This window comes from Neoarius graeffei, chromosome 1 (genome assembly GCF_027579695.1).
Source record: "Neoarius graeffei isolate fNeoGra1 chromosome 1, fNeoGra1.pri, whole genome shotgun sequence".
Taxonomy (NCBI): Eukaryota; Metazoa; Chordata; class Actinopteri; order Siluriformes; family Ariidae; genus Neoarius; species Neoarius graeffei.
Genome location: NC_083569.1, coordinates 81,942,204 through 81,966,007, shown reverse-complemented (window position 1 = coordinate 81,966,007; position 23,804 = coordinate 81,942,204). Strand labels below are relative to the sequence as shown.

At 41.9% G+C, this 23,804-nt stretch overlaps 3 protein-coding genes across 8 annotated transcripts in view; 2 read left to right on the top strand and 1 right to left on the bottom strand.

The window, feature by feature from the left end:
* The window catches only part of rgp1 (GP1 homolog, RAB6A GEF complex partner 1), a 31,074-nt gene extending 24,781 nt beyond the window's left edge, over positions 1–6,293 (top strand). For 3 of the 4 annotated variants that reach the window (XM_060925187.1, XM_060925177.1, XM_060925194.1), the window contains exons 6-9: positions 2,573–2,719; positions 2,821–2,948; positions 3,047–3,224; positions 5,700–6,293. In XM_060925187.1, coding sequence (XP_060781170.1) covers positions 2,573–2,719; positions 2,821–2,948; positions 3,047–3,224; positions 5,700–5,923 — 677 coding nt within the window. In that variant the 3' untranslated portion in view covers positions 5,924–6,293. The remainder of the gene's footprint in view (positions 1–2,572; positions 2,720–2,820; positions 2,949–3,046; positions 3,225–5,699) is intronic. The other variant, XM_060925203.1, reaches the window with a different exon arrangement.
* Positions 6,294–6,393: 100 nt separating this feature from the next.
* Positions 6,394–7,735, bottom strand: msmp1 (microseminoprotein, prostate associated 1). Its single transcript, XM_060925165.1, has 3 exons — positions 7,636–7,735; positions 7,164–7,272; positions 6,394–7,039 (listed from the first exon to the last, which is right to left on the bottom strand). The coding sequence occupies exons 1-3, from the start codon at positions 7,724–7,726 to the stop codon at positions 6,871–6,873; spliced, it is 369 nt and encodes a 122-aa protein (XP_060781148.1). The 5' UTR covers positions 7,727–7,735; the 3' UTR covers positions 6,394–6,870.
* Positions 7,736–18,314: 10,579 nt separating this feature from the next.
* Positions 18,315–23,804, top strand: part of pik3c3 (phosphatidylinositol 3-kinase, catalytic subunit type 3) — a 73,329-nt gene continuing 67,839 nt past the window's right edge. For all 3 annotated transcript variants that reach the window (XM_060938139.1, XM_060938057.1, XM_060937976.1), the window contains exons 1-3: positions 18,315–18,399; positions 18,694–18,770; positions 22,545–22,733. In XM_060938139.1, coding sequence (XP_060794122.1) covers positions 18,388–18,399; positions 18,694–18,770; positions 22,545–22,733 — 278 coding nt within the window. In that variant the 5' untranslated portion in view covers positions 18,315–18,387. The remainder of the gene's footprint in view (positions 18,400–18,693; positions 18,771–22,544; positions 22,734–23,804) is intronic.

Genomic DNA, 23,804 nt, shown 5'->3' with positions numbered 1-23,804 from the left:
GTTCGAAGCTTCAACCAAATGGGGCCTTTTTTGTGTGGAGTTTTCATGTTTTCCCATGCTGCTGTGGGTTTCCTCTGGCTTCCTTCCACAGTCCAGAGACATGCGAATTAGGTCAACTGCCTACTCTAAATTGCCCAGAGGTCTGAACGGGAGTGCGAATGTCATGTCAAGTTTATTTGTATAGCTCTTTTAACAACAGACATTGTCTCAAAGCATCTTTACAGAAAATGAAAGACTTTAGGGATAAAATGAGCTCATATTTAATTTATCCCCAATGAGCAAGCCTGTGGTGACAGTGGGCAGGAACGGGTGTTCATCCCTGTGTTAACCTGTGATAGACTGGCGATCTGTCCAGAGTGTACTCCGCCTCTCGCCTAGTCAGCTGGGATTGGCTCCAGCTTCCTCCGTGACCCTGACAGATAAGCGGTGTAGGTAACTGATGGATGTATTGTAACAGGGATCAACAGGAGCATCATTAATGCCTTTGGCCTTATTCTGAGATAATAAGGTGTTGAACTCCAAATGTAGCCAGCGCCAAAAGTTAGTTTCTGTCATGTGTGTATGTATATGTACAACCTCGATTCCAAAAAAGTTGGGACAAAGTACAAATTGTAAGTAAAAACGAAATGTAATAATTTACAAATCTCAAAAACTGAGATTGTATTCACAATAGAACATAGACAACATATCAAATGTCGAAAGTGAGACATTTTGAAATTTCATGCCAAATATTGGCTCATTTAAAATTTAATGACAGCAACACATCTCAAAAAAAGTTGGGACAGGGGCAATAAGAGGCTGGAAAAGTTAAAGGTACAAAAAAGGAACAGCTGGAGGACCAAATTGCAACTCATTAGGTCAACTGGCAATAGGTCATTAACATGACTGGGTATAAAAAGAGCATCTTGGAGTGGCAGCGGCTCTCAGAAGTAAAGATGGGAAGAGGATCACCAATCCCCCTAATTCTGCGCCGACAAATAGTGGAGCAATATCAGAAAGGAGTTCGACAGTGTAAAATTGCAAAGAGTTTGAACATATCATCTACAGTGCATAATATCATCAAAAGATTCAGAGAATCTGGAAGAATCTCTGTGCGTAAGGGTCAAGGCTGGAAAACCATACTGGGTGCCCGTGATCTTCGGGCCCTTAGACGGCACTGCATCACCTACAGGCATGCTTCTGTATTGGAAATCACAAAATGGGCTCAGGAATATTTCCAGAGAGCATTATCTGTGAACACAATTCACCGTGCCATCCGCCCTTGCCAGCTAAAGCTCTATAGTTCAAAGAAGAAGCCGTATCTAAACATGATCCAGAAGCGCAGACGTCTTCTCTGGGCCAAGGCTCATTTAAAATGGACTGTGGCGAAGTGGAAAACTGTTCTGTGGTCAGACGAATCAAAATTTGAAGTTCTTTATGGAAATCAGGGACACCGTGTCATTCGGACTAAAGAGGAGAAGGACGACCCAAGTTGTTATCAGCGCTCAGTTCAGAAGCCTGCATCTCTGATGGTATGGGGTTGCATTAGTGCGTGTGGCATGGGCAGCTTACACATCTGGAAAGACACCATCAATGCTGAAAGGTATATCCAGGTTCTAGAGCAACATATGCTCCCATCCAGACGACGTCTCTTTCAGGGAAGACCTTGCATTTTCCAACATGACAATGCCAAACCACATACTGCATCAATTACAGCATCATGGCTGCGTAGAAGAAGGGTCCGGGTACTGAACTGGCCAGCCTGCAGTCCAGATCTTTCACCCATAGAAAACTTTTGGCGCATCATAAAACGGAAGATACAACAAAAAAGACCCAAGACAGTTGAGCAACTAGAATCCTACGTTAGACAAGAATGGGCTAACATTCCTATCCCTAAACTTGAGCAACTTGTCTCCTCAGTCCCCAGACGTTTACAGACTGTTGTAAAGAGAAAAGGGGATGTCTCACAGTGGTAAACATGGCCTTGTCCCAACTTTTTTGAGATGTGATGTCATGAAATTTAAAAATCACCTAATTTTTCTCTTTAAATGATACATTTTCTCAGTTTAAACATTTGATATGTCATCTATGTTCTATTCTGAATAAAATATGGAATTTTGAAACTTCCACGTCATTGCATTCCATTTTTATTTACAATTTGTTCTTTGTCCCAACTTTTTTGGAATCAGGGTTGTATGTGTGTGTATAAATTTTTTTTTTTTAAACTGCTCATCTAGTTATTCATTTGTTTTATATGGCATTAAAAAAATCACTCACTCACTCACTCACTCACTCACTCACTCACCCTCTACTCCAAATTTCAATAAGAAAAACACTTTTCTGGCTCCTGTTTAAAAGAAAAAAAATCTTTAAAGTAAATGCAGCAAGTCTATTTCCCTATAGCCCAAATCCTTTAGTATACCTTCAGTCATTTTGCAGTGCAAAACATGTAATACACAATATATTTACATTATAAATGAATAAGAAATTGCCAAAATAGCATATGGAGTTTAGCTTTTAATTTAGACATCAAGATGGTATTCCTTCCTGTGGGTAATATCTACGTTTGGTTTTGTGTGGCTGTGTGTTTTAGGCATGCCCGAGCCCCCTTTCCTACAGGATGAGGAAGTGTCGCCCACAAACCCCTTCCTGGAAGAGGAGGAGGGAGGAAGAAGAGACACGAGACCACTGGAGCGAGCACTAGACATGCTGATGATCACTACCTCACGCCGCTGTACTCGTCAGTCAACGATATTTCCATGTCGCTGTTATTCTCAGGCTTTTGTGCACATTTTATTTTAGCAAAGCATTTACATTGACCTTCTCCTCACTCCTCTACAGATCTGTTTAATATCACGAACATGCGAGGGAAGGTGGCCAAATTCTGTATCTTTAAGACCGTGTACAGACTAGGAGAGGACATCATTGGCACATTTACCTTTTCAGAGGGAGACATCCCATGTCTACAGGTACAGATCACACTGAAACCTTTTATTCTTTTTTTCCCCTTTGGCTTCGAGGATGTTTTTCGTACAAAGCACTGTCAGAATGTTGCATGTGATCTCAGTACTCAGTGAGCCTGCAGAGTGAGGAGGAAGTTCATGAGCAGTATCAGAGGCGACCAGCTCAGGCGGTCAGTGTCACAAGTCATGGCCGGCATCTGGAGTCCTGCCTCCACACAGCCTCCAGCCACTTCTCCCTGCCTGTTCCTCTCAACGTTACACCCGGTTTCAGCACTGACATCGGTTAGATCACCTTCTTGTTCAGTTTATTGGTCATCAGCAGTATTATGTAATGTGCAAAATGGAGTGTTGTATTTGTGACCAGTATCCAACTGAAATAGGTTAACCTGAAAAATATACTGTTAATTTTGTCCATCTTTGTTAAAGGAGAACTGAAGTCATTTTTAAACTTGCTTTATTTCGGTTTTAGTAACCTTACATCATGACTCGTATTGGCAACTAACTGCAATTAAATATTATACTTATCGGCCTATTCGGTTTTTAGCCATGTTGAATTTAGTTCGTTTGGTCCACTGCAGGCGTCACTTATCCACGCGATCTTCACGAGACTTGTGCGAGACTTCGAAACGTGACGTGTCAGCCAGGTGTCCTCGGCATCTTATGTCACATTTATTCCACCAAGTGAACTGCTTTCCAAACGAAATATTGCACAAAAACCAGTTTAACTGACGATTACTGCCTACTTTCTTCAAACTTTCCTGATTGCTATCAAAACAAACAAAACGTCCGGCTTGATTCCGTCAGCATTCTGAATGAATGAATGAATGAATGAATGAACCCTTTGTCACTGTTACCAGTGAAATTGACCATCAACCTGTCCTTACAGAGGGGGAACAGGACAGGAAGACAGGGATAAAAGAAACACAGTAGTAACATGAGGAAAGATGAGGAAAAAAAAGAACACCCCCCCCCCCCCCACTATGCTCCTATCAGGAGTACAGTGTGGGAGCATTTAAAAACCTGCACACAATAACACAAGTACATTTTAAAACATGGGACTTGAGGGGGGGAAAGAGGGAAGGAGGGGGCAATCAGGGGTGGGAGGGAAGGGGTAGGAGGGGAGGAGGTAGAGGTAACCCAGCGCAAGCAAGCAGCCGTCTGCTCCTGCAGCCATGCAAACAGCGCTGGTCACGCACCCGCTTGTCACACTGGGGGTGAAAAACGGCGACCGTGGAAAATTGGGGAAGGAATGCGAGAGTGTCTCCCAGCAGTGACCTTCTGGGGGAAATGTTGCCCCAGCAACGGCCTTGATCAAGGCCGGTGCTGTTCAGGGAGCCGAATGTCGATAAGATAGAGATTGAAAGAGGGCGCGTGTCTTTTGACAACGTTGGCAGATGTTGGTCACTTTGATTTCCACTGTACGTTTTACTTCCGTCCTACGATGTCTCGCGCAGGTCTCAACGAATCTCATTTACGGCCATTGCTTTGACATATGGACTGATATATTACAGAGCATATTTCAAACACTCAGAACTTGCTATAGCAGTGACAAAATAGCGATCAAAAATGCATTCCAATATTTAATAAAATGAGAAATAGAATTTTGATGATGATAAAAATTTGCCTTCAGTTCTCCTTTAATATCAGGCGTCTTCAGCTGGCAGAACCAGCAAAGTATTTCAGAGGATTCAACCAAGCACTGGGGAAAAAAAAAAAACTGTTGTACCAGAACTCATCAATGTATGAGGGGGGAAACTAGGTGTAGATCATCACCTCTAGTTAAACATGAACCATTACAGCTTCTGTAACAGATCCTCTGTTGAAACTGTCTGGTTTGATGAGTGAAGCGATGACATGGCTCACTTATAAACTGTTTCAAGATGTTTGGTCAGAGAAAAAAAATATGCTTATTCTCTACTTCACTTTCAAAACACATGTCTCACCTGTTCAGAATCTCTTCCAGTCATGTTGGGTGCTTACCTGGTCCTTTTATATGGAAGAGATTTTATGTATCTGGACCTTCACAAATTTTAGATGACTACTCCTGGTTTATATTTTATACTTTTTAGAATATGTATAAGCATCAGATTTCAGGATGAGATTTCTCCTGTAATATTGTGATGAATGAATGCATGCAGATTATCTAAATGTATTCCGATATTTAAGTTATTCCACGAAATCGAGTCGTACATGAGCTGGTAGCCGACAAGGCGTGTAGCACTGAGTCGGCTATAAGCTATGTAGGATGAGATTGAGTGGAATTACTGTTTTATTCTATCCACATTCACTGGATTTTGAGAAATGGAGCATTTTGATTTTTTGCAAATTCGATAAATAAAAACTTTTTATACAAAATGTCCAACAAAATTATTTCCTCTTAGAATATAAACAAATTGGCGAAGTGACAGTAGCAATTTGTGAAAAATGCTGTAATAATAATTCTTGAAAAATAAAATATACATTCTTACCATCAAATTCCATATTTTGTTGCCTTTTTTTTTTGTATTTTTTGGGGGTTTTGTTTTCGAGTATTTTTATTTCATCCTTGGTTGGTTCAGCAACATGCTCTGCCATTTTATTTTTCTCTACTCACGGTATATGAGCTGATAGCCTAGTAGTAGAGTAGCCAATCAGAGCACACGATTGCTCATATCCAGTGAATGTGGATAGAATAATAGCAAATATTTTAAGCAGTTCAGTTTATTACTATGATTAAATTGCTGTTTTTTTGACGTCTGTACATTTCTCTCTCTTTAGTAACCCTAAGATGGCGTCTGCACTTTGAATTCGTCACAGCAAGAGAGCCAGTGGAGCTGCCTACTGTTCTTCAGAACCAGTCAGAAGTTACTGTATGGACAGGGGCAGAGCAGGTGGACGTGGACACCTTCAGCTGGGACCTGCCAATTAAAGTGCTTCCCACCAATCCAGCACTGGCTTCATATGTTTCACAGTTCACAGGGACGAATAGTATCAATATCTGAAATGGTGTGTGTGTGTGTGTGTGTGTGTTCTGATTATCTGGATTTCTAGATCAAAAACCATCAGCATCATGTTTCTTGTCTTTTTATTTGCTTTTAGTGTGTGTGTGGACTTGATTTTAATATTTCAGACATTAACAATGGGACCATTTCTATATTTATTGTATTCCAGCTTGCTGAACTAATGTATATTATTTGGCATGAACTCTCCACTGAGGAATTGTGGGGGTTTTTTTGTTTGTTTTTTTTCCCTCCCTAATGTACAAACACTTTCCTGTTCACTGTGTGTTTATATGGTAAACTGAAATATTCTCTATTACATTTATTAAGTGTTTTGAGCTCTTGGCAAATAAAGAGTGCAATCGGAAATGTATTTTCCCCACCACTATGAACAGACAAGCGGTTACTTTATATATTTTATTTAGGTAAATATGAAGTGGTACACATGAAATAAAACTGAAATACATGTATCATTGAAGGTGCAAAGCTAGGTATTTACAATAGTGCATTAGGTAATTTTAATGTATCATGACCATGCTATTTGAGTAGATAAGTATGAATTATGAAGGATGAGAAAGGACCACTCCAAAACAACAGCACATGTTTTTCAAGAAGTTGTTTCAGGATAAGCACTGATCGAGGATTAGTATTTGTGTTTCAGCTCCATAGTGAATACTAAAGGTGAATGATCTGTACCTAGACTTGCATTATGAGCAAATTTGAGCTCTGGAGGGTTTATTCATCACTGCATCGTCAGGCAAGATATAAAACCAGTAAAGTTTATTACAGCAGGGGACAGAAATGACCAAACACTGTCTAATTTTCAGGTGGATAAAAAGCAAATGTTAGTATCATCGTTATTACAGATCCTACAGATAAAGCACAATGACAGCTCAGGCAGACAGGCATGGTGCAGGTTTGGCAGATGGATCAACTGCTTTGTTGTCTTGTTAACCTGCTAGTTTCACGTTCATTTCTCCATGACTGGGGTCCACACTGTTCCCCTCTCCTGGAATACAGGGCAGACGTGGGTCAGAGGTTAGCACCAAGCTCACCTTGCAGGTTACAGATTCAACTCGCACCTGGCACCAAGGTGGGAAGTCCACTGGCTGCTGCACACTGAGGATAAAACAGAGTTGAACTCAAAAGAAGCGCCGATGTTATTTCGATTGAAAAAGTGCTGTCGCTATACTAGACTTAGTGTTAGCTTAGTAGCTCTTCAAGACAGAAAAGGACCACTGACGTTTCACAGCAGCCCACACCAAAAGGGTGCAGACAGGTGCACTGTATGCACCCCTGCTCCATCCAGGTCTGACCCAACGTGTAGTGCCTTCCCTCATACTCGCACTGAGCTGTAGAGGCAGAAAGAACAGAGGAGAAACAGGCTTTCAGCTTCCAAAAAGATGCATTAAGCAGATAGCAAAGGGCTTTAACGTTTGTCTTTGTGGAAGGTGATATAACTAATGCGTAAGACACTGCATTAATTAATCAGATGATTCTCTCAAGGCTGCAGTGTGTGCATGTAGTCCATATCACATTGTACCTGCACCACCTGATTTCACTCAGCTGCCTACTTTGTCGAAGAAGACAGCTCATTCATGTAATCAGGATTGAATACTGTACCTGTGCACGCTGCACACTGCAATCTATTTGGTAGTGAAATGACTTTGTTTCCAGACACATCTGCATCCGAGTTATAAAAAGATTTGTCTCACCTTGAGAGTTGAAGTGGCATTCAGTTGGAGCTGCTGAGCAAGTCATCCACAGTGACGCACCAATCAAGATCATCATCCACTGCCCTGCCATCTCTTCTGTTTCTGTCACTTGTTGTCTGAATCACTCTCTGTTTTCGTACCTCCATTTATAACCCCCACACTTATGTGAGCTTGAGGTACAGCAGAGGTGGGAGGGGGAACCACTGGCGTGTTTTTTGGGGGATTGGTTGGAGAGGGAAAAGGCTGTGGCTTGGCACCATTAGGCCTGTTTCTCCAGCGATTTGCCATTCTCCGCTCCACTGGGCATGACCTTGAAAAACAAAATACTGACATACAAAATGACTAAGAGTGAGGGAAGGAGGGTGAGGTGAGAGCAAGAGGAGAGGTGAGAAAGAAGGCAAAAGAGAAGGAGGGAGAGAAAAACGTGATCGTCACTGACTGCCCTGCTTATGCACATCTTGCACCATTAAATCAATATTACTGAGGTGTTAACACCTAATATACTTGTCACCTGGCTGGTCAAAGCATGATGATTCAGTATCTCTGAACGGTGCTCCTGAGGGTGGTCAAGTCCACATCAACAACATCAGTGGGCAGATGCTACTGTTCTCTGAGGACCGAATTCACCCAGTGGTTACTAGGTAGTCTTCAAACATATAAACAGACAGGGCTAACCTCACGGCCGGAGGATGCACTGACCCTCATCTGCTTCCCCAGACTTAGCTCATACTGATGATGTCATGGATGTGTCTCTGTTTTGTAAGCTTGCATGGGCCTGGTCCAGCTGAGGCTTCAGTGGTTGTTTGGGAGAAGGAAACCCATAAAGAAAGAATTAGACTTTTATTGCACCTCAGCTGCAGGTGTGTGTCTACATACGTATGTGCAAAGAAATGGTAGTGTCTAATTTGTAATGTTTTTAGTATTGCTGAATGTTTGGTATTAAATGAGGCTAATATTTTGCTATATATTGTATGTCGATATGAAGAACTTGTAAAAGATTTTTCCATGTTAAGTTCCATGGATGCATGTGTTGGTGTCTTCTACAGAGTAAAGGTCTGCTTGCGTGTGATGAGAAGGCTTGCCTATAGGATGCAAGGAAGGTAACGTTCTTTGAGCCAGAACCAAACATTACATACTCACCCTGACATTAGCTCATCTCTCATCCCCTTGACAGAATTGCAATAAGAGAAATAAACTTTTTTAAATGACCCCTGGGCCCCACAACTCTCTGTTTGGAGCATTTATGTCTCTGTTACTCCACAGTAGTTTGAGATGTGTTGAAAGCTGTGTTGTGTCATGCTTGTGGTGCTGCTACTCAATGGATGAGACACGCGCCACAATCTGGACAGAGTGACTCACCACTGCCTATCGGCATCTCTGAGGAGCTCAAAAGCATATAGTACCTTCTTGCCTGTACATTAAATAATTGTTTCCTAGGAATACAATAAATTCGGGCGGCACGGTGGTGTAGTGGTTAGCACTGTCGCCTCGCAGCAAGAAGGTTTGGAGGTTGAGCCCAGTGGCCAACAGGGGCCTTTCTGTGTGGAGTTTGCATGTCAAGTCAAGTCAAGTTTGTTTGTATAGCACTTTTAACAATAGACATTGTCTCAAAGCAGCTTTACAGAATTTGAATGACTTAAGATATGAGCTAATTTTATCCTAATCTATCCCCAGTGAGCAAGCCTGTGGCGACGGTGGCAAGGAAAAACTCCCTCAGACGACATGAGGAAGAAACCTCAAGAGGAACCAGACCCAAAAGGGAACCCATTCTCATCCGGGCAACAACAGACAACATGACCATAACATTAACAGTTTTAACATGAAGTCAGTTTCGTTGATGTTATAAACTCTTCATTCATGGAAACTTGAGTGCAAAACTGTTCATGACAACTGCAGTCCTAAAGTTAGCAAGTCAACTGTAGTCTTCAGCCATAAAAGCATTACTGTAAGAGTCCAGAGTGTCTTCCAAGTGTGACTTTCAACTGTCCATATGGGGCTGTCCTCCACAGGAGTGATGTGATGAGACGCCAACCAGACATAGGGCATCAGGATGGATCAGGCAGGTCCGAGGAGCAGAAGAGGTCAGCGTCTTGATCCCAGAATTGACATGTAACTCAGTGGGACAGATTTTTCGGGGGGGGGGGGGGGGGGGGGGGGGGGCGGTTGTTAGGTTTGCCCAGTGTCACCTGAATAAGTAGGAACAGTATAGAGTTTGTGCTGAGTACAAGCAGGGACTCCGGCAAAACTAACTATGACAGCATAACTAAAAGGGGAGAGCCAGAAGGTAACACAGGCATGAGGGAGCCCCGGGACATAAAGCAGCCAGCTACTACACCATCAACAAACTCGAGTGAGCAAGCGAGTGGGGGACTGACAGCATCCATACATCCCAGTTTACCAAAACACTCCCCATGTCTGTGTGTGAGTGTGAATGGTTGTTTGTCTCTATGTGTCAGCCCTGTGATGACCTGGCGACTTGTCCAGGGTGCACCCCGCCTCTCACCCATAGTCAGCTGGGATAGGCTCCAGCTTGCCCACGACCCTGCACAGGATAAGCGGCTACAGATAATGGATGGACGGATGGATAATAAATCTACAGACCGGTAAGACTAAAGAATAACTTCAGTGAACAATAAATAATTCAAACCAGGTTTGTTTGAGTTTGTTTGGGTCTGAAAATACAGCCTTGACAGATCAATTTGATTATTACACTAAGAAATATTTGCAGTACAATATAGTCTAAAAATCTTTTACGACCCCCCCAAATTTAACATCTGCCAATATCCTTGGAAAAGCTAGTTAACTGTTATACGCTAGTAACATAGAGTTGTGCTGTGATAAGTTTAATGTTCTTTTTCTTTTTCCCCATAGCCAGCAAGGGCTGTAGGAGCACCACTGATGACATTTTAACAGTCTATCATTGGTGTGTCTAGGGTATTTTTTTAAAGCTTGGCGGAGCCCAGCCCTCTCCAAGTTTGATCAATGGACAATTTAGAGTAGCCAGGTAGTCTAACTGCATATCTTTGAATTGCCAGGGAAACCAGAGCACCCAAAGGAAACCCACGCAGACACAGGGAGAACATGCAAACTCCACACAGAAAGGCCCTCATCGACCACTGGGCTCGAACTCAGAACCTTCTTGCTGTCAGGTGACAGTGCTAACCACCATGCCATCCTAAGTTTAATGTTAATGATGGCTTATAGAGCAGCAACACCATCACAACTACCCTTTTGACTTTAATCTGCAGAAGCTTTGGGCAAGTCCTCAGTTCTTATACCACTGGAACCAACGGATTCTTCTGTCCACTTTCTACAATCTCAGCCTCAACAGAACATTTAGGTGTTTCTAATATTCTACAAGGGTGGCGTGGTGTAGTGGTTAGCACTGTTGCCTCACAGCAAGAAGGTCCTGGGTTCGAGCTCAGTAGCTGGCAGGGGTCTTTCTGTGTGGAGTTTGCATGTTCTCCCCGTGTCTGCGTGGGTTTCCTCTGGGTGCTCCGGTTTCCCCCGCAGTCCAAAGACATGCAGGTTAGGCTAATTCGTGGCTCTAAATTGACTGTAGGTGTGAATGGTGGTTTGTCTCTATGTGTCAGCCCTGCGATGACCTGGCAACTTGTCCAAGGTGTATCCTGCCTCTCACCCATAGTCAGCTGGGATAGGCTCCAGCTTGCCCACAACCCTGCACAGGATAAGCAGTTACGGATAATGGATGAAAAGAATATTCGACATGGTGCACATCATTCCTGCCCATGTTGCCTTCTAGGAATTATATAGTTTGGCTCAGGTCATGGAAGGCAGAGGCATTCATGTTGTATCAGTTAACAATTCATATACCCCAAGGCTCTTTGCTTGGCACTCTCCTTTTCTCATCTCACACCACATCATTAAATATGTTAGGGTTTTGCTGGGATTCAAACCTGGTTCGCTGGTATGATAATCCAGCAAACCCCCACTAGGCCACCAGGGGGATGACTCAAATGCAGAGGCGTGAGGCAGAAGTAGAAAAAGTATCAAAAGGTTTATTTACAATATTTACACTATTTACAATCCAAGGTAAAAACAAAAGTATAATCCAAATGCTCAGAAGATAACCAGGAAAAAAACAAAAGCTCAAAGAAACCAAGAGAAAAAAAAACAGAAAAGAAGAGGCAAAAATACAAATGCTCAGAGGATCCAAAATGATAAACACAAAGCCCAAAATGTCCAAAAGAAAGCAAAGTACAAAAACCACAAAGACACGGGCGAGGAAATCGGAGCAGAGGTTACTGGAGCTAAACATAACAGAACAAAGACTCCGTGACAAGAGGACTGAACTCAGGGGTATAAATACACAAACTAATTAAGGACAAGGCGGGGCAGGAAACAGGCAATAAGACAAAAACAAAACACAGAACACAGTGGTGACCTCTAGAGGCCCAAGACAAACATGGCCAGAAAAGGAAATAACAGTGGCCTCTAGAGGCCAAAACAGTCCCAGTCCTAACAGAATAGGTACATATTTCCACTTGTCTCACAGATATCAACAAAAATGAACAAAAAGCCTCCCTAATGCAAATTATCAAAGACAGTGCCCTGGCAAGTGCTTCAATTAAGAGGTATGCATTGGGACTGGCAAAAAAAAAAAAATCAAGAATGGCATGTGGGCATAATTGAACAGTCAGATATGAACCTTGTGGAACAAAGGACAAAAGAATGCTACCTTCATTAACATGGAAATATTCTCGTCAAACACCACTACTTGGCTAATTATTACTGTCAAGTTTCAAGGTCAAACAAGCTCTGGACTTGTGTGTACTTGTCCTCACTTATAAATTACTTTGGATATATCTGTCTTAAACATAAAGTTTAAATGTAGTTCTCATCTCATCTCATTATCTCTAGCCGCTTTATCCTTCTACAGGGTCGCAGGCAAGCTGGAGCCTATCCCAGCTGACTACGGGCGAAAGGCGGGATACACCCTGGACAAGTCGCCAGGTCATCACAGGGCTTAAATGTAGTTGGATTCAGTTATTTAATATGTGCAATATATGCATCCAGCTAACACCTTCTTGACCTCTTGAATCAGGTTTGTTCAAGTTCTAAAACGACCTGTTTTTGTCTTCTGAATTTCTAACCACTGGACACTTGATGCTTACACACACCTTGCCTTGACCCTGTAGTTTTTGTATCTTGTCCAGGTCTGGAAAGCTTGACCACCCATTTCCCCTCAGCATAAAAGTCCAGGAATGTGGGTTTGTGTAAGTCAGAAAGGACATCACCTCTGCTGTAAGTGTGTGGAGCACACGGTGGGCGAGCAATGGAGCTTGTCTTTTAAACAGCTTTTTAACACTGAGTGGAGCATGTAATGGACTGAGGTGTTGAGCTGGTATGAAGACTGACTCATTCACCATATTATGCACATAACTGCTGGCCAAGCCACAGAGAAGTTCCACAGTTGCATTTTGGTCACCAGTGAGGCTTTAACTAGGCTGGTTATGAATGCGAATTAAATGAAAGAACACAGAGTTTATTTGCTGATTTTATTGGCTTGGTCCTTCCTCTTACCCTGATGATGATGATCATGATGACGATGACGACGATGTTCATTAAAACATATTTACACCCAGTGTGTAAACACAACTGAAGCTTTCTAAACCAATGCCAGAGAACATTTGTTAAACATTTCCACATTCCAATGCGGTTAGAAAATATGAATTCATCTCTTCAATTCATCAGACCAGTGCTTTCAAAAAAGGCCAATAAGACGTCAGAAAGAGTTATTGGTATCAAATACTGATCAATTCACTTTGTTCCAGCACACTCGAAACTAAGGTGCATTTTAAAATGATCTATCTGTCTAACTATTTTCAGAAGGATAGAAAAAGTTTCATTAAACATAATAGTTAAATTTACCATTAACCAGACCAGGATAAAGTAGTTCCTGAAGATAAATTAATGAATGATGGGGATCTTACCCTCAACATGTGAGTGAAATGAATAAAAAATAAACACTGCACAGTCAGAAGTTACCATCTGCTGAAGTAAAACAAGAAGTTTTAGAAGAAGAAGAAACCTTTATTTGTCACATGTACACTTCAAGCACAGTAAAATTCATCCTCTGCATTTAACCCAGTGAACACACACACACAGAGCAGTGGGCAACCACACTAGAGCACCCAGGGAGCAGTCAGGGGTTCGGTACCTTACTCAAGGGCACTTCAGCCCAAGGCCACCCCACGTTAACCTAACCGCATGTCTTTGGACTGTGGGGGAAACTGGAGCACCCAGAGGAAACCCACGCTGACACAGGGAGAACATGTACACTCCACACAGAAAGGCCCTCGCTGGCTGCTGGGTTCAAGCCCGGAACCTTCTTGCTGTGAGGCAACCGTTCTAACCACTACACCACCGTGCCACCCTTAAGTTAATCTAACATTATTTATAAGTAATACAACTTTCAGTGAAAAACAAATTATTATTATAAACTTTATTACAGGCTCTAGGCCCAATAACAAGACATACACATACATAAAATAAAAATATAAAAAAAAACCATACAAACATATTATCAGTCATGACAGTCTTAACAGGCATCCATACCAATGTTTCCACAAATATGACTGATATCTGAAAATTAGTCCACATGTTCTGGTTTAAAATTAATTTATTACATAGTGACAGGGGAAGAATACAGGGCAAAGCCCCCCAGTTGATTTTCAACCCCTTCAGCGTAGATTTTTACACCGGATGCCCTTGTGACGCGACCTTCCACAATCTTTCCGGGCTTGGGACCTGCACTAAGTATGCACTGGCTTGTGCAAACCCAGTGACTGGGCATTTTTACTTAATCTGCATGTCTTTGGACTGTGGGGGAAACCGGAGCACCTGGAGGAAACCCAGACAGACACCGGGAAAACATGCAAACTCCGCACAGAAAGGCCCTCATTGACCACTGGGCTCAAAAAGTTCTTCCCACACCACATGGCGCATAGGGCGGCGCCGATCTCCGTTTCCATAGCCATTGGCCTCTCGCCTATTACATAGCTAGGGTTACAGTGGGGGGCTACTGGGCTCAAACCCAGAACCTTTTTGCTGTGAGGTGACAGTGCTAACGACTACACCATCGTGCCACCCAAAATACAGCTCCTCTCCACATTTACTGAATATGAGCAATCGTATGTTCTGATTGGCTACTCTACGACTAAGCTATCAACTCATATACCATGAGTAGAGAAAAACAAAATGGCAGAGCGTGTTGCTAAACCAACCGAGGATGAAATAAAAACTACTCAAAAACAAAACCCCAGAAAATACAAAAAAAGAGCAAAATATAGAATAACAGTATTTGATGGTAAGAACATACCTTTGTTTTATTTTTCAAGAATTATTGTTAGAGCATTTTTCACAAATTGCTACTGTCATTTCGCTGGTTTGTTTACATTCTAAGTGGAAATGATTTTGTTGGATGTTTTGTATAAAGTTTTTATTTATCAAATTTACAAAAAATAAAAATAAAAATGCTCTTTTTCTCAAAATCCAGTGAACGTGGACAGAATAAAACAGTTATTCCACTCAATCTCGTCGTACACGGCTTATAGCCAACTTGGTGCTATGTGCCTCTTCAGCTATCAGCTCATGTACGACTCAATTTCATTGAATAACTGTTAATAAGCATTGTGTTTATTGGTCCAAATAAATTTATATAGTTATGGGCTGGGCGGAACGGTGGTGTAGTGGTTAGCGCTGTCGCCTCACAGCAAGAAGGTCCTGGGTTCGGGTCCTGGGTTCAAGCCCCGGGGCCGGTGAGGGCCTTTCTGTGTGGAGTTTGCATGTTCTCCCCATGTCCGCGTGGGTTTCCTCCGGGTGCTCCGGTTTCCCCCACAGTCCAAAGACATGCAGGTTAGGTTAACTGGTGACTCTAAATTGACCGTAGGTGTGAGTGTGAATGGTTGTCTGTGTCTATGTGTCAGCCCTGTGATGACCTGGCGACTTGTCCAGGATGGTGTACCCCGCCTTTCGCCCGTAGTCAGCTGGGATAGGCTCCAGCTTGCCTGTGACCCTGTAGAAGGATAAAGCGGCTAGAGATAATGAGATGAGATGAGTTATGGGCTGAATATAATCTGCACGTCATAATCCAACTACTTGTATAATAAAATAAAAGATGTGTAAAATAATATTTATAAAACAATAAAACAGACTTCTTATGGCACAATATTTTTTCTAACTCTATGGTGCATAAGCCTACAGGGGCGATATGGTGGTGTAGTGGTTAGCACTGTTGCCTCACAGCAGGAAGGTTCTGGGTTCAAGCCCAGTGGCCGATGGGGGCCTTTATATGTGGAGTTTGCATGTTCTCCCTGTGTTGTGCTCTGGTTTCCCCCACAGTCCAAAGACGTGTGGTTAACATGAGGCAGCCTCGGGGTGAAGTGACCTTGAGCGAGGCACTGAACCCTCAACTGCTCCCTGGGAGCTGTAGCATGGCTGCCCATTGCTCTGGGTATGTGTGTGTACTCACTGTTCACTTGTGTGTGTGCATGTGTGTTCACTGCTTCAGATGGGTTAAATGCAAAGGATGAATTTCACTATGCTTGAGTCTGCATGTGACAAATAAAGGGTTCTTCTACAGAATTATATTGTATTATAGACCCCTTGCACATGACGTCACACATCACGTGATAATTACACCTGGGGGTCAAACAGACAATGTCTTTTGTGTAAGCAAGGCTTAATCTGTCTTCAGTATGGTTCATTTTTGGTTGTTCAAATTGAGAAACCGATAAAATGTTAACAAAGAGAAGGAAATGCTTCAAGAACAATGAAGAAATGAGTGGTTAAAGAGAATATGATGAGAGGAGAATGTCACCATGGAGCCAGCCTGTAGTAATGAACCTACAGTTTGAGAGTGTTCCTCATAAACAGACTATTTGCTATTTTTGTTGTATTCTGTTTTATACCACCTTGGTGCTTTCGATTCTATTCCCATCCGTTCTATTCTATTCTATTCTATTCTATTCTATTCTATTCCATCATAATACATTCTGTTCTATTTTGACATTCTGTTCTATTTTGACATTCTGTTCTATTTTTTTCTCTTGTGATGTATTCTATTAGACTGTCATAGCTGCCTATAGACCCATTTACTGTTTGTAAACAAAGACGGCTGCACGCACACCCTGGCAACAGAAGCAGTAAGCTTCCCAATTGATTCTGGGACAGACTAGCCTACTTATCAATCATTTAAACGTGGATATATACTGTTCTCAGCATCAACATGTCTGGTTGTTGCGTATTCTGTTCTGTATCTTCATGATGCTTTCTATTTCTGTCATAGTCCCTTCTTCTTTTAATCTATTCTGTTGTATTGTCGTGACTGTCTATTCTTTTCTCATCTCATTATCTGTAGCCGCTTTATCCTGTTCTACAGGGTCGCAGGCAAGCTGGAGCCTATCCCAGCTGACTACGGGCGAAAGGCGGGGTACACCACCCTGGACAAGTCGCCAGGTCATCACAGGGCTGACACATAGACACAGACAACCATTCACATTCACACCTATGGTCAATTTAGAGTCACCAGTTAAACTAACCTGCATGTCTTTGGACTGTGGGGGAAACCGGAGCACCCGGAGGAAACCCACGCGGACACGGGGAGAACATGCAAACTCCGGACAGAAAGGCCCTCGCCGGCCACGGGGCTCGAACCCGGACCTTCTTGCTGTGAGGCGACAGCACTAACCATTACACCACTGTGCCTCATACATTGGCGGTGTAGTGGTTAGCGCTGTCGCCTCACACCAAGAAGGTCCGGGTTCGAGCCCCGTCGCCGGCGAGGGCCTTTCTGTGCGGAGTTTGCATGTTCTCCCCGTGTCCGCGTGGGTTTCCTCCAGGTGCTCCGGTTTCACCCACAGTCCAAAGGCATGCAGGTTAGTTTAACTGGTGACTCTAAATTGACCGTAGGTGTGAATGTGAGTGTGAATGGTTGTCTGTGTCTATGTGTCAGCCCTGTGATGACCTGGCGACTTGTCCAGGGTGTACCCCGCCTTTCACCCGTAGTCAGCTGGGATAGGCTCCAGCTTGCCTGTGACCCTGTAGAACAGGATAAAGCGGCTACAGGTAATGAGATGAGATGAAGTTGTAAAATGAATAGAAAATATAGTCGAGACATTTTTCTGGCCATTTTGAGCATTTAATCGACCCCACAAATGTGATGCTCCAGAAACTCAATCTGCTCAAAGGAAGGTCAGTTTTATAGCTTCTCTAAAGAGCTCAACTGTTTTCAGCTGTGCTAACATGATTGTACAAGGGTTTTCTAATCATCCATTAGCCTTCTGAGGCAATGAGCAAACACATTGTACCATTAGAACACTGGAGTGAGAGTTGCTGGAAATGGGCCTCTATACACCTATGGAGATATTGCACCAAAAACCAGACATTTGCAGCTAGAATAGTCATTTACCACATTAGCAATGTATAGAGTGCATTTCTGATTAGTTTAAAGTGATCTTCATTGAAAAGAACAGTGCTTTTCTTTCAAAAATAAGGACATTTCAAAGTGACGCTAGTCCCCCGGGCCTAGGGTAGCGACGGTTGCTAAGGTAAATGTGACGTCAGTGCATTACATAATAAGGATAAAGTGGTCACTGTGCTGTTATGGGAAACGCGGGATAAATTTGTCCCTCTTTACTTTCCGTCCATGGACCCGGAAGTGACTCGGGCTCTGTAGACAAAAGAAATGGTTTCCGATCATCCTGACTGTCGGATTAACCCGCCGCTCCAATGGAGAGATTGGTTGGTATCGATTGCTTATGCCTGTTATATAATGTTTTGTCCGGAAAAAGCCCTGTGGATAAACAGTCTTCACGCAGACTTTGTCAGTGCAGTGATTCGTTGTTAGTAAAGCTGCTGCCACACGGATGTTTTTATGAAACAGTGACTTTGTGCAGTGTGGCACTTTAAAGAAATAAACCGAGCAGGTGTTTGTGCTGAAGTGGAAGCGCCTCTCAGTGCAGGGGGCATTTCCCTGCCCAGGCCTGCTCACACTCTTTATTTATAGTGTTTGTTTGTGTTTTTCCATCACTGCAGAAGTGGCTGGAGATGGACACGGACAAGTTTAACTATGTTTACAGTTGCGACCTGGATATAAATGTCCAGCTGAAAATGTGAGTATTTGTTCTTAGTCATGGTTTGTTTTGATAACAGGATCATGATATCCGGAGTTTCACTTTAGTGACATGTTAGTAAAATAACTAACCTTCAGTATGGGATTTAAAAACAAAAAGCAGCTAGTGTACAATTAGATGCTTTCTAGTTGTTTGTAAATCTTTTCCATCTCTCTTGTATTTTATGTGATGCTTCTTGTATGATTTGAACATGAATAAATGAGTTCAGCAGCTCTTCAGCTTTGTTATTGCAGTGGATGGGGCATGACAACCCACGTGACTCAGCTGAACAAACTCTCTGTCACTCGGCTCAGGAGGTCTGGAGAGAGAGAGAGAGAGAGAGAGAGACTTCGGCCTTTTCCGTGCACTGACATCATTCCCGTCCGGACCACCTTTGATCAGTCCTCGATCAGGGTCATAAATAATCTCATCATGAATAACATCACCATTCCGGTAAACCGGTTACTGACAACCGATTGCGTGTTTTCATTGCGTTCGTGGAATCTCAGGGCGCCTGTAAATGATCATGCACAAGGTATTAATCACTCATGAGCGACTATTAAAGCCCAAGATGTTAGAAAGGAAGAGCCGCCCTGTGACTGTCCTCTATAAACATTCTGGAGCTGGGAAGTCAAAGGATAAAACGGATCTGCCCTGTCCTCTTCCACCTCAGGGACCTGAAGACTCACTGTGATAAATATCACTGTAGTTCTTCTTCACCGAATCATTTTGAACATCTGGAAGTCAAGGTGACTGGACGTCACATCTTCACTTCTGAATTTTCAAGAAGTCCTGGGTTCCCCCCCCCCCCCCTTCCTTTCAGGGCATTTTCACATTTCACAAAATACTCAAGTTCATCCAGATATGTGATTGAACGATAGATAGAGCGTAGTACACGGCCGCACGAAGATATGAAGTTTATCTTCAAGTGGTGAATATGTTAACGAGTATATTTTTCAATGCGAGAAGATAAACTTCATATCTTTGCGCCAACGTGTAATGTTCTCTATATTAAACTAGCAGGTTACCTGGCGTTTCCCAGGTTTTGCAAAATTCTGGGTTGCCCCCAGACTTCCATGTCAAATTTGGTGAAGTTCTATCAAGAAATGGTGATGTTAACCCAAGACAAACAAAAATCCAAACATCTACCACACAGGGGCTCACCATGGACCCCCTGTGGTCCAAAGATGGAATTTCTGAGTTCTGCCAAATTGTGGCTATCTCCTATACCTACGTGCTAAGTTTAGTGATGATCTGTCAAGAGTTTGTGTTGATAAATGTAATGTGAAAGGCATTGAGGGAGTGAGGGGGTGGGTGGACCTCCCTGGGGCCTGTGCATGAATTTTGCTTATATCTGCAAAATTCCGGGTTATCCCTGGACCTACTTGACAAATTTGGTGAAAGTCCGTTGAGAAATGGTGACGTTAGCTCAAGACAAACAAACAAACTTTGCTGCTTATTATATAGATGGACACATCCACAAAAAAACAAAAAGCAAGTTAATCAAAATAATTTTAATTTTGAATTGGTTCGCCATTTCGACAATGTGCATTCAGTCAGCGGGAAAACACTGGGAGTGACGTGATGTCATCGGCGTTAAATATCGGGAATTATTTTTTTCGTGATCTGGTTTCCATCAAATCCTGCGCTCTGATTGGCTGGCGAGCGGGTCCATATCCTATGATATAGACCCCAGTTACGGACCTTTGGCGACTCGCTCATTCACAACAACAAACGTAGCAATTTTTGTCAACGTTTATCTTTTTCTAAAAATAAGATTTATTTATAAGATTTTTATCAAAAATCTTATAAATTTTTGCCAGCATTTCTCAGGAGAATAGCATTAATTTTACAGCATGGATAGCGATAACGACAGTGTTCACAGTGAAAGCAAGTTTTACTACCCTGAGGAAGAAGAAATAAAAGAAAACATTTCAGGAGAAAGCTAAAAACCTGTAATTTGCTAACACCGAGCAAAAACATGGCTGAATCCTGAATGACTCCCATTTGTATAAATAGGGGACTACATAGGTGGCAAAATGTAGTTTTTTCCCTGCCATGGAAGTGCACTTGTATACCGAGGAGGAAGCAATTTACACTACAGCCGTGAATGAGGATTCAAAATGGCGGCTCGCCTCGGTTTTCCCTTTCGGGCGCTCTCGTTTTCTGTTAGAATTTGGTAAAGAAAAAAATAAATACATTATTATTTACCAGCTCAAGGTCGGTCTGTATTGTGAAATATCGTGACCTCGGCCTTGAATACTGACCTCGGCCCAGAGGGCCTCGCTCAGTACTTTTCAAGACCTCGGTCACGGTATTTCACGATATGGACCTCCCAGCTGGTAAATAACACATACATACAGGACACTTTTACGATGGAATAAAAACGTGTTCTATTCCCTTCTAGCGGGTTTCATTCATTTGGTTCGATAGCATGCGATATTGTTAGTATATCACTTATCCTATGTGTATTACATCACTCTACCCAATGGAGTATTGGGTAGAGTGATGTAATACACATAGGATATGGTTTATGATATTGCATGGTTGCCAAGACAACATGATGTCACAGGTCAGAGACGTAAAACTTTCATGCTAGCGAGCGACTGTGACAATTTGTAAACAAGCATGGCTGTCAGGTTCACCTCGTTAAATACGGAAGATTTTGAGAGAATTTTGAAAGAGAAAGACGCGCTGAACACCCGAAAGGAACGTGTATGAATAATAATAATAATAATAATATTGGCTGGCTTTTTCATGTTATATCAGGTATATACCACAAAAAAAGCCAGCCAACGTTATTTAAATGTGTCACTCAGATCCGTAATATATGAAAAATGCGAGTTTTTCAACACGAGAAGATAAACTTCATATCTTCAAGCCAACATGTGATTTTTCTTTTTGTTATATAAGCACATTCACAAACAAAAAGTACCCAAATTTATCAAAACAATTAATTGATTTCCTCACGGTTGTAGTTCTCGATGTCCCGGATGTAGTTTGTATGAGAAAAACAAGTGGCGTATTTCACAGTACAACAGTCATGTCGATGTGTTTATAAAATATATATAAAATATAAATTTTGCACCATGGATTAATGGTGCAAAGCTTCATCAGTTCTATGCAACATATCCCAAATAAGTCTGTCGTTTTTATTGTTCTTATTCTACAGGGTGTCCTAAAAATCTCCATACCTCCACACACGGGGGAAATTAACCCCTTTTAGCAAAGTGTCTTCCATAATTTTTCATACTTGCGTACAGGATGTTTTGTCAATAAAGCTACATTTTGGTTAAAGTGTTAATTTCCCTGGAAGACATTTGGAACACCCCTGTATTATTTTTATTTTATTTATTTATTTATTTATTTATTTATTTATTTAATACAAATGTTTTGTCCATCTTTCCTTCCATCCTTCCATGGTCCAGGTGAAGCCTTTTCTAATTAACTCGTAGTGCCTTTTTAAAAAAATCCCTTCTTAGCCTCATTATCAGAACGCCTTCCGTTTGATCTGAATACATCATGGAAATAATGTTCAATCAAATACATCATTCAGTACAAAGCGTCTTCACGTATCGCGCAGTCCACAGCCGAGTCGACATGAGGAGAAACCTAGGCTGCTATTATGATGTTTGGTGGAACAAAAATCTGGTCACCTGAGTTACAGTTTTAACACATGAACAAAAGCATCAAACTCTCATTGTAAACAAAAAAAAACTTGCAAGTGTGACAACTACACTAAAAGCATGTACGCATGTTTTTTGCCCTTCACAGAGGTAGTCTGGAAGGCAAACGGGAACAGAAAAGCTACAAGGCTCTGCTTGAAGACCCGATGCTGCGATTCTCTGGCCTTTACCAGGAGACCTGCTCAGACCTGTATGTTACCTGCCAGGTGTTCGCAGAAGGGAAGCCGCTGGCGTTACCTGTTCGTACGTCCTATAAAGCTTTCAGTACCCGCTGGAAGTGAGTAACTCTCAGTATAGTGATAGTTAATGCAGGTCCTGTATACAGTACCAGTCAAAAGTTTGTACACTCCACTCATTCATAGGTTTTTCTGTATTTTGACTATTTTTACGTTGTAGAACAATACTGAAGACATCAAAACTATGAAATAACACGTGGTAAACAAAAAAAGTGTTAACCCTAAAATGTTTCATATTTTATATTCTTCAAAGTAGTCAGTGTTTCCCTTGTTGACGCTTTACACACCATTGGCATTATCTTAACCAGCTTCATGAGGTCGTCACCTGGAATGCTTTTCAATTGAAAGGTGTGCCTCGTCAAAAGTTAGTGTAATTTCTTGCCCATTAATGTGTTTGAGATCAAACGGTAAATAATAAAAATACAGTAAATAGCCCTATTCAATACAACTGTAGTAATCCATATTATGTCAAGAACCGCTCAACTAAGTAAAGAGAAACGACATCCATCATTACTTTAAGACATGAAGTGACTTTTTTTTTTTTTATTAATAAACATAAAGAAAAAAAACCCCACTGAATTACTGTAGAAGGTGTGGACAAAGTACCCAACTTAAGTAATGAAGTCAAAATACAGAGTCCGCTGGTCAAATGTTGCAAGTTGTCCAGTCAAATTTTTACTCAAGTTAAAGTGCTGAAGTACTTGCTTTTAAAAATATTTAAGTATTAAAAGTACATTTTCTGTCATCGCATTGTTGTATTATTGCCACAACGCTTACAAAACCTAATGCCTCTGAAGCAACTGACTAGATTTACTGATTAGTGTGTAGAACCTGTAGATTAAACACAGATTTCTACATTGTTTATTTGGCAAGATTGTGCTAAAACGTATATCTGAAAGCACTTCAGATAAGTTAACGTTATTCATGTTAGCATAACTCTGTTTTTACATGATGATAACTAGCTATGTGAAACATTAGCTGTGGATAAGGCGATGGCAACTTGGTGAGCAAATCCATAGAAAGTCATTTGACTAACCAGACTGCATAGCTATTGTAACGTTATCGCTAGCTCTAAAAGCACAGAAAACTTTGTTGCAAGCTTTCTCTTGGAA